An 18,804-nucleotide genomic window follows, 5' to 3' on the forward strand; every position below is an offset into this window, starting at 1 on the left:
CATCTTACTGTATGTCCGATGCTTTACGTAGCTCCACGCGTGTACTTACCTTTTGTAACCACATGGTGAGGTAGCCAAGATGGGGGCATTGTTTTCAGGAGTTTGTGGGTATGTCTGTATCGCCAACTTGACTGGGTTTAGAATCACCATGGAAACACACTTCTGAGTGTGTCTGTAAGGTTCCCACCAAGGTGTAACTAAGCAGGGAAGTCCTACCATCAGTTTGGGTAGCACTATACCACAGGCCTATGGTCCCAGAGAACACTAGCTGAGCACCAGCATACATCTCTCTTGGATTCCTGGCTATAGATGTGCCCTGCTCCTGCCGCCAGGCATTCCCCACCGTGATGGACTGGACTGCACATCATAATCCTGCACATCATAATCCTTCCTTCCTGAAGTTGTATTTGTCCTAGCATTGTAAGGGTGACCGATACACCAGGGAAGGAAGGAGGGACAGGTGAAATGCTTAGTTATTTCACAACAGGGAGACCGTCCTACATCATGCTGGATTCACTGAGTGTAGAACACGTGCATGAGCACCAATATCAACCTTGAACTCTAGTTAAGGAGAGCGTATCAACATTGCTTCACTAATTGTGACAAGGGGGCCATGCTAATGTGAGGTACTATTAATATCACAAGAAGAGGTGTTAAGTGTGATGGGAGCTAGGGAAGAAAGAGTGCATGGGAGCTCTTTGTAGTTTCTGGTTAATTTTTCTGCAGTGTTAAGACTACCCTAGTGAGTAAGAGCTGATAACTGTAATAGAGTCGAGTGTGAAGAGAGAAGGGAGTGGGATGGAGCAGAGCTGGATAAAATGGACAGGACAGGACAGGACAATGAACAGAGCAGTCTGAAGTGGACCATGTATCCTGTGACAGCCGCTATAGGAAACATCAGCTTTTGAGGTGCCTACACGCGGATGTGTGGACTCTCATATACACGCCAATGCACTGCGTCACAATGTAATTATATATGTATGGGTTTTATCATATACAAATATTACTGTAAAAAATAGTTTAGCAAAACCCCATATTATGGATCTCAGCAAATACCTACTTGTTACCTCACTGGAAGCTAACCAGGATCCTAGCAAAGACTGCAAACCAACTGCACAGAAGAAGGCTTTCCACCATGGACTAGTAGATAGGGCATGTGATTGGTATAAAGCGTCTATTTCTGAAAATGATTGCACATAATAGTGGTAGGAGGCTTTATGTAGGGAGGCCTCTCACTGTTGGAAATAAGAAAATAATCCTTCAAAATGTAGATGGCGGACTGCTTTGTCAGGACAGTTTCTAGCCTTCCTGATTCTGTATAGTAGCATTCTTACTACATTTTCATACAAGGCTGGGAATGCCTTAATTGTTCTTTTCACTCTTGACCAACTGAATTACACTCTGTCACTGGTATCAGGACTGCCGTGTAGGAAACTCTTACAGAACCATGAGTGTGGAAACCGTGTTTATTTGGTTCTCCCCGTGATCCTACAGCCTCACTCGGGAGTATGAAATGAGTTCACGCCAGCAAACCTAGTTTTGCACTGTCTCACTTCTCGTCCTTCTAGTTAGTGTACAGTCTGCATCATCCTGAGTGCATCATATGTGGAGACCGGGTTTCCTTGTAGGAGGTGAAAGTCTATTGGTAATTTAGATGCTAGCTTGGAAAACACACAGGAGACCTTGTCACACCCGAGTGATCTAGCCAGCCAGTGAGTGAGGTGAACTCAGAGGAAAGGACGAATATACACCGAGGATTTGTGTGCTCCAGCAACCGCGCTGACCCCTATGTGCTGATTCTTGTACGGATCCCCACAGCACTATCGAACCCTTACCTTTGCTCCTGACGACACCATAGCGGAGTCCTGTGAGCACACTGCCTCAGACACTCTCCAGTGATGGGTTGACTGAGAAAGCGGCAGACCTTCAGTGTGAATGCAGAACACAGTAATAGCTGACACCTTCTGAAAGGGGCGGAAACGCAGAGGGGAAGTCAGTTTCAGAGAGGCGCATTCTTACTCTGTGCCTTGTATGCATCATCTTGCATGAGTTGCTCACAGCACCAATCCAATCAAGCCACCTGCCTCTGCTCTCCCTCCACTGCAGGCTTCCACATGTTGTCCTGTGTTTCCCTGAGCCTAAACTCTCTTCTCTCCAGCGCCTTCCTATAGAAACCCATCTCCACTGCATCTGACAGAATGAGTCTCTGTCTCATACCCTTTCTCCCTTACCTTAGCTCGTGAGAACTTGCCCCGTGTAACTCTACTAGGAACCCTTTTGTGCCTCCTCAGTCTAAAACAGTATGTAGCAAGTATTTAGTATCCTGATACATTGAACTTGGGGGATTTATAGGGCTGGGGAGACAGCCTCAGCAATTAAAAGCACTTGCTATTCTTGCAGAGAACTGGGCCTTAGTCCCTAGAATCCACATCAAGTACAGCTCCAAGAAATCAAACTCTTTCTTCTGGCTCTCCTGAGCGCGCGCGCGCACACACACACACACACACACACACACACACACACAGAGAGAGAGAGAGAGAGAGAGAGAGAGAGAGAGAGAGAGAGAGAGAGAGAGAGAGAGAGAGAGAGTGAAACAAAAATAAAATTTTTAAGGTGGGTTTTTTGAGGGGGGAGGGTCTGTATAGAATCTCTACCACCTAGTTTTATTAAACATTACTGCTACTTTAATAAGCCTTTCACTTAAGGCCAGGTTCATTTCAGAAGGAGACTCCCAACGTCCTGAGTCCCTGTTCCTAGGGTTCAGTTTGAACACCGGTCCAGTTACCTGAAGATCCCTTCTGCCACTAAAATCTCCTGCCCAGAGCATTCTGATGCTTTTCTGTGGCGCTGGGGATAGATTCTCACATGTCAGAGGAGTGACATTTTGGGGCTTCCCCCAATCTGTTTCTAAGCTCATTTCTTGCACCTCGGCCTTGTTTTGTTCCCCTGTGATCACTTAGTGTGTATCATCTCTGTCATCTTTATTTTGACGCTTAGCCCCGAGACACCTCCCTCCTGTGTTGTTTTATGAATTATGCTCGTGCATTGAGTCCTGGCTTGCCTGTCCACCACTTCCTCCTAGGTCTCACTATGAATCTTTGCCATCACCACACTTCCAACATCATTACATGCCACAGAATACAGGTAAGGTAGATGCCAGGTGACAAATGTTTGTCCCTACCTCCTATGTGCCTAATATGACATTCTTATCTCACTTCTCTTGTAGCATGATTATCTTTTGCCCAAAAGACTGCATACACATCCAAAAAGCGAGCCAGATTAACACCTCCTTATTCTACTGAGACTCCTTTTAGAGTGATTAAATATAGATCTCAAAGCAGGTGCAGAGGTCTTGTAAGATTTCTTTTTGACAGGGGTCAACAGTCAGACTTCTTTTTCTGTACTTCTTATTTTAAAGGTGAGACACTTACAAAAAGATAGTAACAAAAAACATAAAAGAATCATGTCTATGGGAAAATTCAAGTTCTAAAGCTGAATAACTTTATGTTGCTTAGACTTGGAAACACAGCTAGCCTTCTGTGATCTAGAGTTACATGAGAAACAAACCATACATTGGTTGCTAGAGAAAAGAATTCTAGTTTGTCCTCTCAGAGTATGGCTCCAAAAGCTTATGCTCTTCCTGGTAATTAGGACATATTTTTGTTCAGTTTTCCTCATCATAGAAATCATTTGGGGGCTTCCTCCAAAAAAAAAAAAAAGGTAGTTCTAGGGATAATGGGATAAGAAGAAAAATGCATACTTTATTTTATGGGACACCAAGAAACTGAAAGGAACCTTTGTCTCTCCAACTGGCCTCCCAGGCTTTGAACGGACCAAGCCTTTCCTCATCCTTCGTCTCTATCCTCAGTCACTGTACTCTGAGCTTCAGTCAAACTGGGAAGTCATGAGCCCTTCAGAATGGAGCCGCAGTCATTTAGTGCCATGCAGGAAAAAGCTCGGGCCTTCTAGACACACTGCCGTTCCTGTACTGCTAGCTCAGAGCCAACTTGCCCATAACTGCAGCACAAATTTTCATGCCTTAAAAGAAAAAGATTGGGTGAACATAGGTCCAATTTTCATTCTTTTCAATTATGTTACAGTCTTTGTCTTTGTTGCATTGAATTGGTTTCTTTGTTGTTAGCAGCTCATGGCCTGTTGAATACACTGGCCATTCTGAAGACAAACTGCTGTTTCTCTGCCATTGCTTTTTTTTTCTCTCCGAAGGGGGACTTATTTTTACCAGGCAGGATTTACGTTGTATTTCTTATTTGCTGAATAACACTTTTTATACATCTTATGACATTTATTCTTCTATTTTGTATGGAGAGAGTGCTACCATGCAATATGAGAAGGTCAGAGGAGGTCAGCTTATAAACCGCTAGTCTCTCCTTCCACCATGGAGTCCTGAGAATTGAACTCAGGTGGTAAGGCTTGGCAGCCATAGAGGCTTTATCCACATAGCCTGCTGGATGACCTTGTCTTGTTAATATGGAGACTAAGATTCAGAGGCTGGACTTTTCTTTAAATTGTTCAAATCTTGACTTATTCTTGTCAAACACATCTAAGCTTACCTAGATTAGAAGTGTTTGCCGAGTTGAAGTGGTTTTTTTATATTCCTTCCTGCAGAGGGGAGAGAGTTACCATTGGCGTGTATTCCTACCAACACTGGTGTTCTTATTCAGTGGAGTCATAACTGAATTACTGTAGTTTCAGTTTGCATTTCCTAAGATTTACAGGAGTGGGCCAGCATCCACTTCATGGGACTACCATACCCCTCAAATTCTCCTCACTGTTTCTTCAACTTGTTGAAGAAGGCAGTTCTCCTTTCTCTGCCCACAGAGCGCAAGTGTCTACAAAATGCAAAGCCCAGATGTGAGCTTCCCATCCTGGCTCATCCATCACCGTCCTGCCCCACCTGTCCTTGGAGACACCTACTTCATATGTTTTCGTAGTTGATATGCTTATTAAAGAGCATACAGATCACATCCTGTCAGATCATATCTTTTATATATATATATATATATATATATATATATATATATATATATATATTATTAAGTTATTCATATTACATCTCAATGGTTATCCCATCCCTTGTATCCTCCCATTCCTCCCTCCCTCCCATTTTCCCCTTATTCCCCTCCCCTATGACTGTGACTGAGAGGGACCTCCTCCCCCTGTACATGCTCATAGGGTATCAAGTCTTTTCTTGGTAGCCTGCTTATTTTTTCTTTGAGTGCCACCAGACCTCCCCATCAAGGGGACATGGTCAAATATGGGGCACCAGAGTTCATGTGAGAGTCAGTCCCCAGTCTCCACTCAACTGTGGAAAATGTCCTGTCCATTGGCTAGATCTGGGTAGGGGTTTGAAGTTTACTGCCCATAGTTTGAGCAGGACCCCTGGGCCCAGATTCTCCTGTCATAATATCTTGTTACTTTATCATGAAAATAGGTATAAAACTGGGTTGGATTTTGAGAAAGAATGTTCTAGGCTTGCGTAGTTAATTGAGAACCAAATTCAGAAAGCTCAGACCAAACTACACAAAAGAAAGTCCTACAACTTACTACATCCAGGGTCACCCTGAGACAGACAGAGGAAAGGAAAGGCATGTTGCTTTGCAGAGCTTAGAAAATTCTATAAAATTAGAAAATTTTTCTCATCTTCATTTATATTCTATTAATTTTAATTGTGATTGATGCAACTTGTGTCATGGCTACTGAGGTGAAATGTGACATATTGATTACTATTTGAGAATTGGCATATAGTTTAATATTGAATGAATCGCACAAGCTTAGATTGAATTCATATATTTGCTTCCTCTGGTGTTGAGTGGATTAGCATCTCAAAACAATGGCACTTTTATTTGTGATCGACAGCAGTCCTGTTTCCTCAGATGGCTGGACTGATGTGTGGCATGCCAATGGCTACATGGGGAATGGCTTTCTGACCCTCCATCTGCCTCTCTAACTTCAGCTGCTGCATTCGCTGCTTTTCTGACAAGAAGCAGCTTGAGGATGGAAGGGCTTAATCGTGGCTTACAATCTGAGGAGATGCCGGTCGTGGCAGGGAAGGCACGACAGAAGGAACAAGATGCTGCTGGTCACATGGATGCAGTCAGGAAGCACAGAGCCATGGGTGCTTGAACGGAGCTGGCTCTCTGGCTTTCGATGCATTTCAGGACTGGATCTCAGGGAGTGATGCCACAGACAGACGTGTCAGAGGCTTGACTCTCGGTGATTCTAGACACTACTAAGTAGATGATCTGGAAGCCATTATGACTACCACCTTCTCACCACAGACTATTTCTTGCTTGCTTGAATTACTCATCTTGTATCGTGTGTACCACTTAATTCTGGCACAAAGGGCTATGGACCCTTCATTTCACTCCAGAATTTGCATGCAGATAGACTGTCATCTACAAGAGAGACCAACAGTCTGGGAACCAAGATCTGGGTTTGTTTTCAGAGTACTGAGGTTAGACCTGTTGACCCCAAGAACTTCCTCAAGTGTCCACATAGCCAAATAGGAAACACACTTGAAATAAATATTTTTTTTATTAATCAGAGTGCTGGTAAGCTGCTAGCTGCTTTTCTTTTTTCTTTTTTCTTTTTCTTTTCTTTTTTTTTTTTTTTTTTTTGAATGCCTTACTAAGTCTTCTCCCCACACAAAACTTAGCTTCTCGAAGCAAGACATTTTGATTTGTTTTTCTACTTTCTCTGATTTAGTTTCAGATAACACCTTAGCTTAATCTCCAATCTGTTAAAAAATCTCCCCAATAACAACAAGCTTGCTTCCTGTAGTTAAAAAGAATAGGACGGTCTGGGATGCAATTGGAGGATGCAAACACTTCTGGCATTGGGTATCTGGTGTGCTGTCATTTGGACTCTGTCTTATGTGGCTGTTTCCTAGGTATTATTGCTTGTGGTTGCCTGGAAATTGGTTTCTATCTCCAGGGAACATACAGCAGGAACTGCCTTTTTAAGCAATCATTCCTCTTTAAAGCCACAGTGATCCCTACTATGTTACAGGGTCTCAGAGAGCTTAGAGCAAGCGTAGTTTCTTGATTGGAAAAGCATCGGCAATATAAATGTCTATCTTCTTTCATAAGGGCAAGGTGAGTTGGGGGCAACCCAAAGATTTTTCTCAACCATCGCTTTGATGGTTAGAAATTGAGCTGAGAAAAAATATTCTGGGTAGTTTTACTTGAGAAATTTTAAAAAGAGGTGAGGGGGTAGGAAAAAGAAGAAAGACGTCCTCTGCCGTCCTGCAGCCTCAGCAGTTTCATTTCTTATCCTCTAGAGAATCATCTGGATTCCTCTGGTACTTCATTTTTCTTACATAGGATAAAGTTTCTTCTTCTTTAATCACTAAGTGGCCACACCCACTTTCTCCACTGTATCTTCCTAACAGTGTATTACCACCCCTTCTGCACTCTGACATTGGGACATGACATGTCTTCTACAATGTTAATCTTAGAAAGCCATGTGGTTGAGCCATCACCAACAACAATCACAGAACAGTGTCATTCTCTTCAGAGCAAATTTATGATTTTGTTCTGAGTCACACCCATGGCTATTCTGGGCTACTGGTGACACATCAGCTACAGGGGTCATACGTGGAACTCAGCCATAGCCTCTTGCACCCACAAGACTTCATGGAAGCTACTGGAGCACTAAGGCTGCAGAAGTGGTCACTCGGAGGTGTTAGCTCGTGCTCCGGAGGACTCAGTTCAGCTCCCAGAACCAACATCAGGTGAGTTCAACTTCAGGACATGATAACGCTCGTAACCACAGCCATGCTTGCACACAGAGAGAGAAAGACAGAGAGACACAAAGACACACACACACACACACACACACACACACACACACACTACCACTAGCTTTTTTTTTTTTTTTAGCAAGTCAATACAGTTGATACTTTTTGGATGACTATGTGACTATAAGGTAGATATAAATGTATAAATGGAAAATAGTAAGATAGATAAATAGGTAGGTAGGTAGATGATAGATAAATAGATATGATAGATAGATGATAGATAGATTGATATATAGATAGTAAAGAAAATAAATGAGAGTCCTGATTTGGTAGGAAATATGTAGGCACTGATCTTCATGCTACCAAGACAAGCGCTTCACCAGTTGAAGTCTTCTTCCAGGCCTCAATCATGACTTTTGATAAGGAAATATTTGGTTAATTCTTTCTTAAACTTCTTCAATAAAAATACAAATAACATTAGATGGTGTGCATATAAACATTGGCTGCATAAAGGATCTGAATTCAGGTTTGTCTGAAGGACTCTCACTGAGGCCTTGAATTTTAGGAGATAGATAAGGGCATAAAAATACAAGTGAAGGTAGCAAAGCACTGTGTCTCCGCTCCCTTCTGGCCTGCTGTCCACTCTGACAGGACCTTCTGTTTGCTCTGCTCCTCTGAGAGGGACTCACAGGCTGAAATCGTCATGACCTGTCACACAAACTGCTACTCACTCTGTCTCCTGATCTCACTTTACTGTCAGAAGGAAGGAGAAATTAGACAGATTAGATCAGAGCAATGACATTATTGTATGGTCGATTTTGTGTCACTACATCTTTCCTTTTTGTCTTTTCTTGATTCATCGGGTGGGGGAGGCAGGGGGAGATGAGTCAAAAATGGATGACTTTGCAGGAACAGTGTTAGAGGGTATGTGCAGCCAGCAGACATAGAGATAGACATTCCTTTTGTGGGTCAAACCTACAGATGACCTCGCGTCTCAGCAATGAATAGTATAAACACCGATATTTATTTGAACCGCAGCAGAAACACGTTATTTTTCCCCTGCTGAGTGCATGAAGCATTGTTTTAGCAAGTGAGAACTCTTCTTTAGAGTTTAACCACCCAAGTGCAGTAGATGTTGTGTTTCTCATTGGAAAAGGTTACCAAGCAAGTAACTCTTCAGAAAAATCACCTTGGATATATGATGACATTACTATAGGCGTGATTTAAAGTGAAACCAATAAATTCAACATGTATTAAAGCTCGGTGAAAAAACAGCTCCAAAGCAGTGCTCTGGGTAAATACATAATCAACTTTTCCTTATAAGATTTATTTTACTTTTAAAATTATGTGTATGTGTTGTTGTGTGCCTATAAGTACAGGTGCTTTAGGAAGACAGAAGATGGTACCATATCCCCCTGGAGCTAGAATTAGAAGCATTTATGAGCTTCTCAGTTTGGTTCTGGGACTCAAACTCGGGTCTTCTGCAATCGCAGTACATGCTCCTAACTGATGATTTTGTTTTATGCTTTACACTAGGGGGAAATTACTCAAGACAACATATTTTTTAAATATTCATATGATATTAAGGTAATTAAAATGAGAAAAAGTGTTGTAAACTCATCCACAAAGGTATTATATTAACCCCTCAAACACAGCTACCATCTACTGTTCTTTATGTTGATCAGGGAAATGAATGTTTTGGAAAATTTACCCAAATAATAAGCCTGTGTGAAGAGCCTGAGCTAAGAAAAGCTTGACCACTGAAGCCTTATCGCAAATATTTATTTTGAGACTGAAATGGGGACTGGAATACACACACACATACTCACACACACACACACACACACATTTAATTTGTACACATATACATGTATACCTGCATTCACACATATATACATACATACATAAACACACATATATATACACATAAACATGCACATGCATATACACACATATATACATACATGCATGCATGCATACACACACTCACACACACAGACACCCTCAGAGACGCATTACAGAGTACCACGTATTCATATGATTCCTTTGTGTTTCATTTTGGGATAGAGATGGGCTGACCTCATGTCTACCTCCTCTCCATGGCGGATGAGCTATAACGAGGTCACAGAGTCTATTCACACCATTTTAGAAATTCCTCTGAAAGGATTCAGGCGGAGATAGCCCTTGCATTTAAGAGTTACACATTAGGACAGGCAAAGCCTTTCAAATAATGTAAAGCTGTGGTTTTTTTTTTTTTTCTAAATTCTTTCTGTCCCTGAGTGTCTGGACTCAGGATAAAGGAAGATTAAAATCTCTATACAAATCCATCTGAAAGCCACCACATGGAACAGCTAGTGAGAGGCAAATTAATGGTGTCTAAAATGAGCCTGCAACTGAATAGACATCACCTTGAATTTTCTGCCACTTATTTCATTTGCCTGTGACTCTCTTTAACAAGAGAGATTCCTTGAAAGTGAAAGACAATTGGTTTTGATTCATTATAATAATCTAATGCAAAATGCAAATTCCTCTTCTATGTATTATAATGCAGATACAACATAAGCACGTGTTAATGCCAAGTTGACTATAAAGGCTTGCGTTGCTGATATTATATTAATATTAATATGTGAAATGACTCAACGATGCCCTGTTTACTGGTAGATACTCACTACTGTATAAAACTTACTCCTTCTATTTTAATCTTTGACAGTGATTGTTTTAAACAAAATGATGTGTGTGCTTCCAGCAACTTCTATGCTCAGACCACATGAGACGTCAGTAAATATTTGTGAATGAGAATGAATAATTCAGCTGCACTTTCTTACTTTAAACACAAGCAAATGAAATTATCCCACGGCTAGGAACTGACTTCCCTGTTGAATTAGATATGTGAAGTAATAATCAATAACAGTGGTAATGCATCATCATATTGGAAACATATCCAGTATACCTGATAAGTCAAAAAAGATAGGCATCTTTTAAAAATGATTTGGACAAGGTCAAGGGGGCTGGAAAAGGCTAATCATTTGTTAAGCAGCTCTTCTGGACCGTGTTACAGCCTGGCTGCCTCCTACTTTCTTCTCCTCTGCCTACGTTGACGTCAGTCAGGCCCCTTTATGGTATGGGGAGAAGGGACAGTGGATAAAGTGCTTCGTACGGGAGCATGAGGACCAGAGTTCAGATCCCGGAGCCTGTGTAAAAACCTATGGGCCGTAGTGACCACCTATAATTGCAGCGCTGGAGAGGCAGACACAGGTGATCAGAGGACAAGCTGGCTGGTCATCAAGAGAACCTCCCTTAATAAACGAAAATGAAGAGAGATTGAAGAAGAAACCTGTCATCAGCACATATACACCCAGACCCATTCACACATGAGCATGAGCGCGCACGCACACACACACACACACACACACACACACACACACACACACACTTTGTTACAGGAGAGTCGTACTAATTAAAGACTCTTTGTGAAGCCTCTGTGGGAAAACCTGAGGGTAAAGATATCCACTGTTATAGACACCGTTCTATGTAGAAGCAGGTGCCTGCTGGACAACTGAGTAGCTTCCCATGTTGGTCATTTTGTTAATAATGTGTCCAGATCTAGCTCTTTCCCATTAATTTAAAAGTTTTTCCCTCTAAATATTTAATCAAACTGGTCTCAGCAAAGGTTTGCAATGTCTTCTTTTTAACTTTATTCAAATGGTCATGAATAAAATAATATATTCTTATATATTCTTATATATACTTTGTATGATGCCATAATTACTCAAGCCCACTAACCACATTAGCCATTGGATTTGTACTCACATTAATCTTTCTTTGGGACTAATACTGTTGTGAACCCCTGAGTTTATGTCTTGAAAGTACTTCAAGACAGTTACAATGGCATGAGCTTTGTAATTAATAGTCTGGATTGCAGTTGGATTAACACATACTCTTGAGGGTTTGGGGTGTAGTGCAGTTGGAGGAGTGTTTGCCTAGCGTATGTGAGGCCCAGCGTTCTATCCCCAGCACCCCATAAACAGGGCACAGTGGTGCATACCTATAATCTTGGGACTGAAGTCACAGAAGAGGGTTAGGAACCCCGTGTCATCTTGGCCTCACACTAATTTCCAGACCAGCCTGAACTACATCCGAGACTGTCTAAAATTAGAGAAATAAATAAGATAATGCATACTGCTCGGTAGCCATGTGTCTTAATTCATCTTAGCCTTGGCTGGTAGGACCTGCCAGTAAAGCTAACGGGATCAACCTTACAGAGCGCTGCGCTTAGAGCCTTTGGTTCACATCTCAGGAGATCAGATGCAAAGTAGCCACATGTCAGCACATTATTAACAGATACGTTTTATGTCAGAAAAGGGTAAAGGGAAATGGTGCGCACAAAGAAGGAAGAATGCCAAACTCTGGATCACGGAGCTGTGACCTGCCAGAGTGAGGTTGTCCCTCACCCACACCCACATCCAGAGGCCACTGCTGGTGCCAGCCAAGGTGTGGAGTCTGCCAGCCCTTTGCTTTCTCTGTGTTCTCAAAGACGATACCCAGAGTGGCAATGCAGTTAAAATACGGTGTTGGGGATTGGGTGATTTGGGAGATCCTCCTTAAAATTAATTAGTGGATAACTCTGATCTAGCTAATGGACAGGACATTCTCCACAGTTATGTAGAGAGTAGGGACTAACTCTGACATGAACTCTGATGCCTCATATTTGATCACCTCCCCTTGATGGGGAGGCCTGGTGGCACTCAAAGAAAGAATAAGCAGGCTACCAAGATGAGACTTGATAGCCTATGACCATATAGTTGGGGAGGAGGTCCCCCTCGGTCGTAGACTAGGGGAGGGGAATAAGGTGAAATCAGGAGGGAGGGAAGAATGGGAGGATACAAGTGATGGGATAACAATTGAGTTGTAATCTAAATAAATTAATAAAAATTAGTTAATAGAGAGACTTGGAATGGAACTAGAAAGCTGAAGGCAGTGCCTTAACTGAGATGCTTTGTTGTGTCTCCTTGGGGACAAGGCTCCTGTGTCACTTGTTTACACATTCTTAGACTTTGATTGCACCCAATCCAGACACAAAGTGCACATTTCCTAACTGAAGAAGGAATGGGTACACTTAGGAGACAGAGGGTCAAGTTTTAAACATCTGCAAACCACCCATTTTTTAGCAAAAGTAAGCCTTTGAGTTGGATTTTATCCTAAGGCCTGACTATATCCCCTTTTCAATACACAGTCTAAAACTTTACAGTTAAGACTTATGATGCTCCAACGTTATAGAGAGTTATGAGTGACTGGTCAGGCAGCAAACTGTCTCTGTCATTTTTTTTTCAGTTGGAAGCTACTAACCTGCACTTCCTGTTTACTCAGATAATTAATTTTATTCCTTCTCAAGTCTCTGATGGGGTTGAAGACCAAATAGTTTGGTTTCACAATTAAGCTTAGTTGCTTAGGGTTTAAGATGTTTTTAGGTCTAGAAAGATTTTTTATTATTATTATTATTATTATTATTATTATTATTATTATTATTATTATTATTATTATTATATCCCAATTGTTATCCCCTCACTTGTATCTTCCCATTCCCCCTCCTTCCCTCTTTCCTCCTATTCCTCTCCCCTAGACCTGTGACAGAAGGGTGCCTCCTCCCCCACTATATGGTCACAGCCTATCAAGTCTCATCCCGGTAGCCTGCTTACCCTTCCTCTGAGTGCCACCAGGCCTCCCCACCAAGGGGAAGTGGTCAAATAGGGGACACCAGAGTTTATGTCAGGGTCAGTTAGATAGATGTTTTAAGTTGATAGAGAGGAGATATGATAGATACTGATTTACACTCAGAATTTTAGACTAACCAAGGTAAGAAAATGTTTTCTTCAAGGTTCCCAAATACAAATAGCCAAAACACTATGAATGTAGCATTAATATAGTTTCTCATTGTTTTGTGGTTCTTCTTGTTGTATGTAGTTTAGTGTGTGTGTGTGTGTGTGTGTGTGTGTGTGTGTGTGTGTGTGTGTGTAATGATATAAATGTATACATAAAAAATTTAAAATGTTATTTGAGAAGACTTAAAGGGACTTTTTCCTTTTTCATGTTTAAAAACTGTTGTACTTCTGATTTCTAAAACATTTAACGTTTTCTTAAGAATCTAGTTCTGGTTTGCTTTCTGTTGCTGTGGTCCAACACTGACCAAAGGCAACAGGGGAAGGGAAGGGTTTACTCAGCTTACTGGTTGATCACTGAGAGAGGCCAGGACAAGAGCTCCAACGAGAGCCTGGAGGCTGAAAGCAAAGCAGAGGGCATGGAGAAACACTGCTAACTAGCTTGCTCCACACGGCTCACTAAGCCAGGACTGCCTGCCCATTGGTGGCACTGCCCACGGTGGCCTGCCTGTTGGTAGCACTGCCCACAGTGGCCTGCCCATTGGTGGCACTGCCCACAGTGGCCTGCCCGTTGGTGGCACTGCCCACGGTGGCCTGCCCGTTGGTGGCACTGCCCACGGTGGCCTGCCCATTGGTGGCACTGCCCACGGTGGCCTGCCCATTGGTGGCACTGCCCATGGTGGCCTGCCCATTGGTGGCCCTGCCCATGGTGGCCTGGACCCTCCCTCACCAGTCACTAATCAAAGCATGCCCCCACAGACTTGCCTACAGGCCAGTCTGATGGTGGCAATTCCACAACTGAGATTTCTTCTATTCAGAATAATTCTAGTTTCTGTTAAATTGACAAAATAAAATTTTTAAAAAACAAACAAAACATTTAAACCAATATACCTTTGTTGTTGCAATATGATAGAAAAACTGTAACAGTTCCAGAGATTGATCCGTTCTTTCTGTTGGTCTTCTTGTTTGCTTTATCTATGGCATATGGCGATGCTTTTAAGAATTGGTTAGAGAGTAAGGGGGCATAAAACTCTTAATGATGCAAGTATTTGATAATCTTTCATTTATTGTGTGGGTTTAGGATACTTAAGGTTATACTGTTTCCCCTTTTCTCGTTTCTTTGAGACTTTCATACCTAAGCATAAACTTACATCATTTCTGCCTCACACCCTCCTTCACTCAACCCCTCCTGTGGCCCCGCACCCCCTCCCAGTTTCATGATCTCTTTTTAAGTTGTCATCATTACCTATATTTATACATACTATGTAAGCCAAACCTTCTGGTTCTGGTTATTGTTTCCCACATGTGTATGTGTTTAGAGCTGAGCACTTGGGATTGGGAAACCTACCCAGTGGACTCACTGCTGGGAAAGGCTAATTCTCCCTTTTTCCTGGCAACCATTAATTGCATGTAGCTTTTCATCCATGGGTAGGCTTTGTGAGGTGTCCCCCGTGCACACTGTCATGTCAGCTGATGCTGCCGTTGTTAGGGAGACGAACTTGTTGTATTTCAGAGGCCATAAAGAGGAGACACTATCTTAAAGCAGTTGTACTGGACATCTGGCTCTCTGGCTCTTCCTCCTCCTGTTCCTCTAATGTTCCCTGAGCTCTTAAGTATAGGGCTTGCGCTGTAGAGGTATCAACCACAGATACATTAGCCCGTATCAACCACGACCCACGGCCAGCTGCTCGGTGCATCGTGACCAGCCTGTGATGACCTCTGCCTGTTGCAGAAGGAAGTCCCTTTAATGACGGGTGAGGCCTGTGGATAGGAGGATAGATGTTGAGAATGAAGACAGGAGTTTTGCTGGTTTAGGAACGTGGCCGCAGCAGCCTCTTCTCTAGGTCCCGGCTAACTGGCCACAAGTCGTTGGCCAGGATGTTCAAATGAAAGAGCATATTGGTCCAGTTATATGAAAATATGACAAACTTACCGTTGATTAAGTCACAAAGGTTCCTATTCAAAATTTTAAAGACTAAAAGTTGAAGATAATAATTTTTTTAAAAAAGTGAACTTGACCATGTACATGGAATTCTTTGAATGAAAGTTCTTTTAATAGTATCAATTAGAATGACAGTATGTGCTATTTCTCTTGGTTATTGGGTTTGTTTGTCTTCTGAGATGGATTCTATATTGAAATGTCACAGTTTAAGATGCCAGAGGAATGTTGAACAATGTAGTACTAATAAACCCTTTATTGCTTTAGCTTCGACAATGCCCTTTGTGCATTGAGAGATTCATATAAGAGTTCATGCTATGTAAATGTTGACACAATGGGGTAAAAGTATGAAAGCATGAATAAAAATGTGAATTTCTCTAATTAGAGTGTTCTTTAAGAAGTGGGAATAAAATTGTAAAATAGCACAATTTGTGAACTCAAATTTTGATTTATTGTTTTGTGTGTGTATGTGTGTGTGCATGAGTGTGTGTATTTGGGGGGGCGTGTGGTGTGTGTATGTACGTGTGCATGTATGTGTGTATGTGTGTGTGCCCATGTGTGTGCATGTGTCTGTGTATGTGTATGCGTATGTACAAAAACTCAGGTTCTCATGCTTATATGGCAGCTACTTTACCTTATCCCTAACCTTAACTTTATCCAAAAACATGAGTTCATACCCCAAATTTAGCAAGTCTGCTTGTAAGGTGGATTACCTGTTTTTCATCAGTATGTCTTCCAAAGGTTGTGCCTCTTCTTCCTGACTTTATGATGATTTCTGGTTTCATGCAGCTTATTTATGCCAAACATCCTTTTGGACACCAATATTATAACATCAAAGGAAGCAGAAACTAAATAGTGCTTGCACTCCAATTAAGGGGACATGAAAAGTGTAGAGAGTCTCACGTCCACCAGCACCACAGAGGTGGAGCTGAAAAAGGCGCAGCGTGAGGGGCAGGCTTGTGACTTTCTGGAAGCTGTCGTGTTTCCTTTTAAACTTGTCTGTGTCCATCACACTTGTATGGTGGATCGCCACTGAGTACCATAAAGAACTTCCAAAGTTTCATTTCCAAGATTTGGTTTGTAAAGATGTGATGGGTTATGTTTGCCCTAAGAATTTCCGCTCCCATATGTTGCTAAAATATCCTCCTAATTCTTACAGAAGGAAAGGATTGTGTTTTAAAGGTCAAAGGCTGCCAGCTCTTCCCCCATTTAACCAAGAGGTATCGATAATAAAGTCCATGCATTCGGTTTGATTTAAACAAAATGTCATCCTAAGAGCAACTGCTAAGCAATTATCTGAAGATAGATTAGAGTGACATTAAGCTGTGTCTCTTATGTCTACCTGGGGATCTCATCACATAATAATTCACCCATTTTTATGCTTTAAATACTCTTCGTCAGGAGAAGATAGCCAATCATAATTTTAAATCATCTCTAAATGTTTTATGTGATGCTAACCTTTTCTGTTCGGTCTTGCTGGATGTGATGCTGAGCCCGTGTCAGATGTGGAATGGGGTGTCCACTCTCACCTCAGGATTTACAGCCCCCTAAGCCACACTATCTAAGGATTCTCTTAATGACCAAGTGTCTAGAAAGATCGACTGGAAAGCGGAGAATTCAAAGAATTCCTAGCTCAGTGTTTTGACAGGGACCCCGAGGCAAGAGACTCCAGGGAACAGAAGGCTCTTAATAAATTAATGACTTCAAATGTCACCAGTATCTGCATCAGTTCCCTCTAGATGCCTTTCTTAACGTCTTTTCCTGGTCCTATCTTGAATTTGAAAGTCTTTGGCCAGCGAAATGGCTGAGCCGTCAAAAGTGTTTGTCACCGAGCTTGAGGACCTGAGTTTGTCTCCTGTAATCCGCGTGTCATAAGCCGACTGCCTACTCACTCCAGTTGTTCTGTAGAACATGTGTGCAAATGTACATGTATACACACACACACACAAAGGCTTGTACACATACACAAATGAGTACATTTTAAAAGGTAATCAAAAGCTTAAAAGTTAGTCTCAGTTTCAGATAAGCTTGAGTAAAACAATGGCTCTTAATAAGTATCTGAAGGCTGGAATCAGCCCAGCAGGGAGATAAGTTTGAGAGATAAAGATGGCTACTGCTTTTCCCCCCTAAATTTTGCATGTGTGGACCTGACTTTCCTATGGGACATGGTGTGTGTGTGTGTGTGTGTGTGTGTGTGTGTGTGTGTGTGTGTAATTGAAAATATTAATATCAAGTAACTTAAGCCCAGTTAGATAAGACTGACATAAAAAAAATAATTAAAGGTCTGTAGCTCATCACAATGCAGACTAATGAGCTCTTCATGAAGAAGCAGCTGGGAGGAAGGGGATGCTGCCTCCACTGCTTCAGAACTGCATCATCTGTTTTGAGTAGGATCTTCGAGTGGCTACAAGAGGACCCTGCAGCAGTGCTCCCTGCTGATGAGACCCTTGTGAGCCTCCCAGATTGACAGGTCAGGGCAATGTGCAGGAAAGGTCTTTAAAAGGGAGGTGTTGATCTTAGAGCCTGATTGAGGTTATCTTCAGGAAGTTGTCTAAGCTCAACAATTAATAAACGGGACCTCATGAAACTGAGAAGCTCTGTAAAGCAAAGGACACTGTCAACAGAACAAAGCGACAGCCTACAGACTGGGAAAAGATCTTCACGAACCCTACATCTGACTGAGGGCTAATATCTAAAATATATAAAGAACTCAGGAAATTAAACGCCACCAAGCTAAGATAATCCAAGTTAAAAATGGGGTACAGAACTAAACAAAGAATTTTCAACAGAGGACTATCAAATGGCTGAAAAACACTTAAAGAAATGCTCAACACCCCTAGTAATCAGGGAAATGAAAATCAAAACGACTGTGAAATTATGTCTTTCACATGTCAGAATGGCTATGATAAAAAACCCAAGTGACAGCACATGCTGGCGAAAACATAGGGAAAGAACACTGCTTCATTGCTGGTGGGAGTGCAAACCTGTACAACCACTTTGGAAGTTAATCTGGCGCTTTCTCAGTAAATCGGGAATAATTCTACCTCAAGACCCAGCCATACCACTCCTGTGCATATACCCGAAAGATGCTCCACCACACAAGGACATTTGCTCAACTATGTTCATAGCAGCTTTATTCATAATAGCTGGAATCTGAAAACAACCTGCATGTCCCTCAACAGAAGAATGGATAAAGCAACTGTGGTATATTTGCACAATGGAATACTACT

The 18,804-nt window shown here is 41.9% G+C and overlaps 1 protein-coding gene across 9 annotated transcripts in view; it reads left to right on the forward strand.

Moving 5' to 3' along the window:
• The window catches only part of CHRM3 (cholinergic receptor muscarinic 3), a 457,818-nt gene that overhangs the window by 223,249 nt on the left and 215,765 nt on the right, over positions 1 to 18,804 (forward strand). For 2 of the 9 annotated variants that reach the window (XM_084781754.1, XM_084781757.1), the window contains exon 1: positions 7,645 to 7,753. The exons of the other annotated variants lie outside the window; for them this stretch is intronic. In XM_084781754.1, coding sequence (XP_084637880.1) covers positions 7,656 to 7,753 — 98 coding nt within the window. In that variant the 5' untranslated portion in view covers positions 7,645 to 7,655. Of the gene's footprint in view, positions 1 to 7,644; positions 7,754 to 18,804 lie in introns of those variants that run through there. 9 annotated transcript variants of the gene reach the window in all.

This window comes from Acomys minous, assembly GCF_964271855.1.
Source record: "Acomys minous genome assembly, chromosome: 5".
NCBI lineage: Eukaryota > Metazoa > Chordata > Mammalia > Rodentia > Muridae > Acomys > Acomys minous.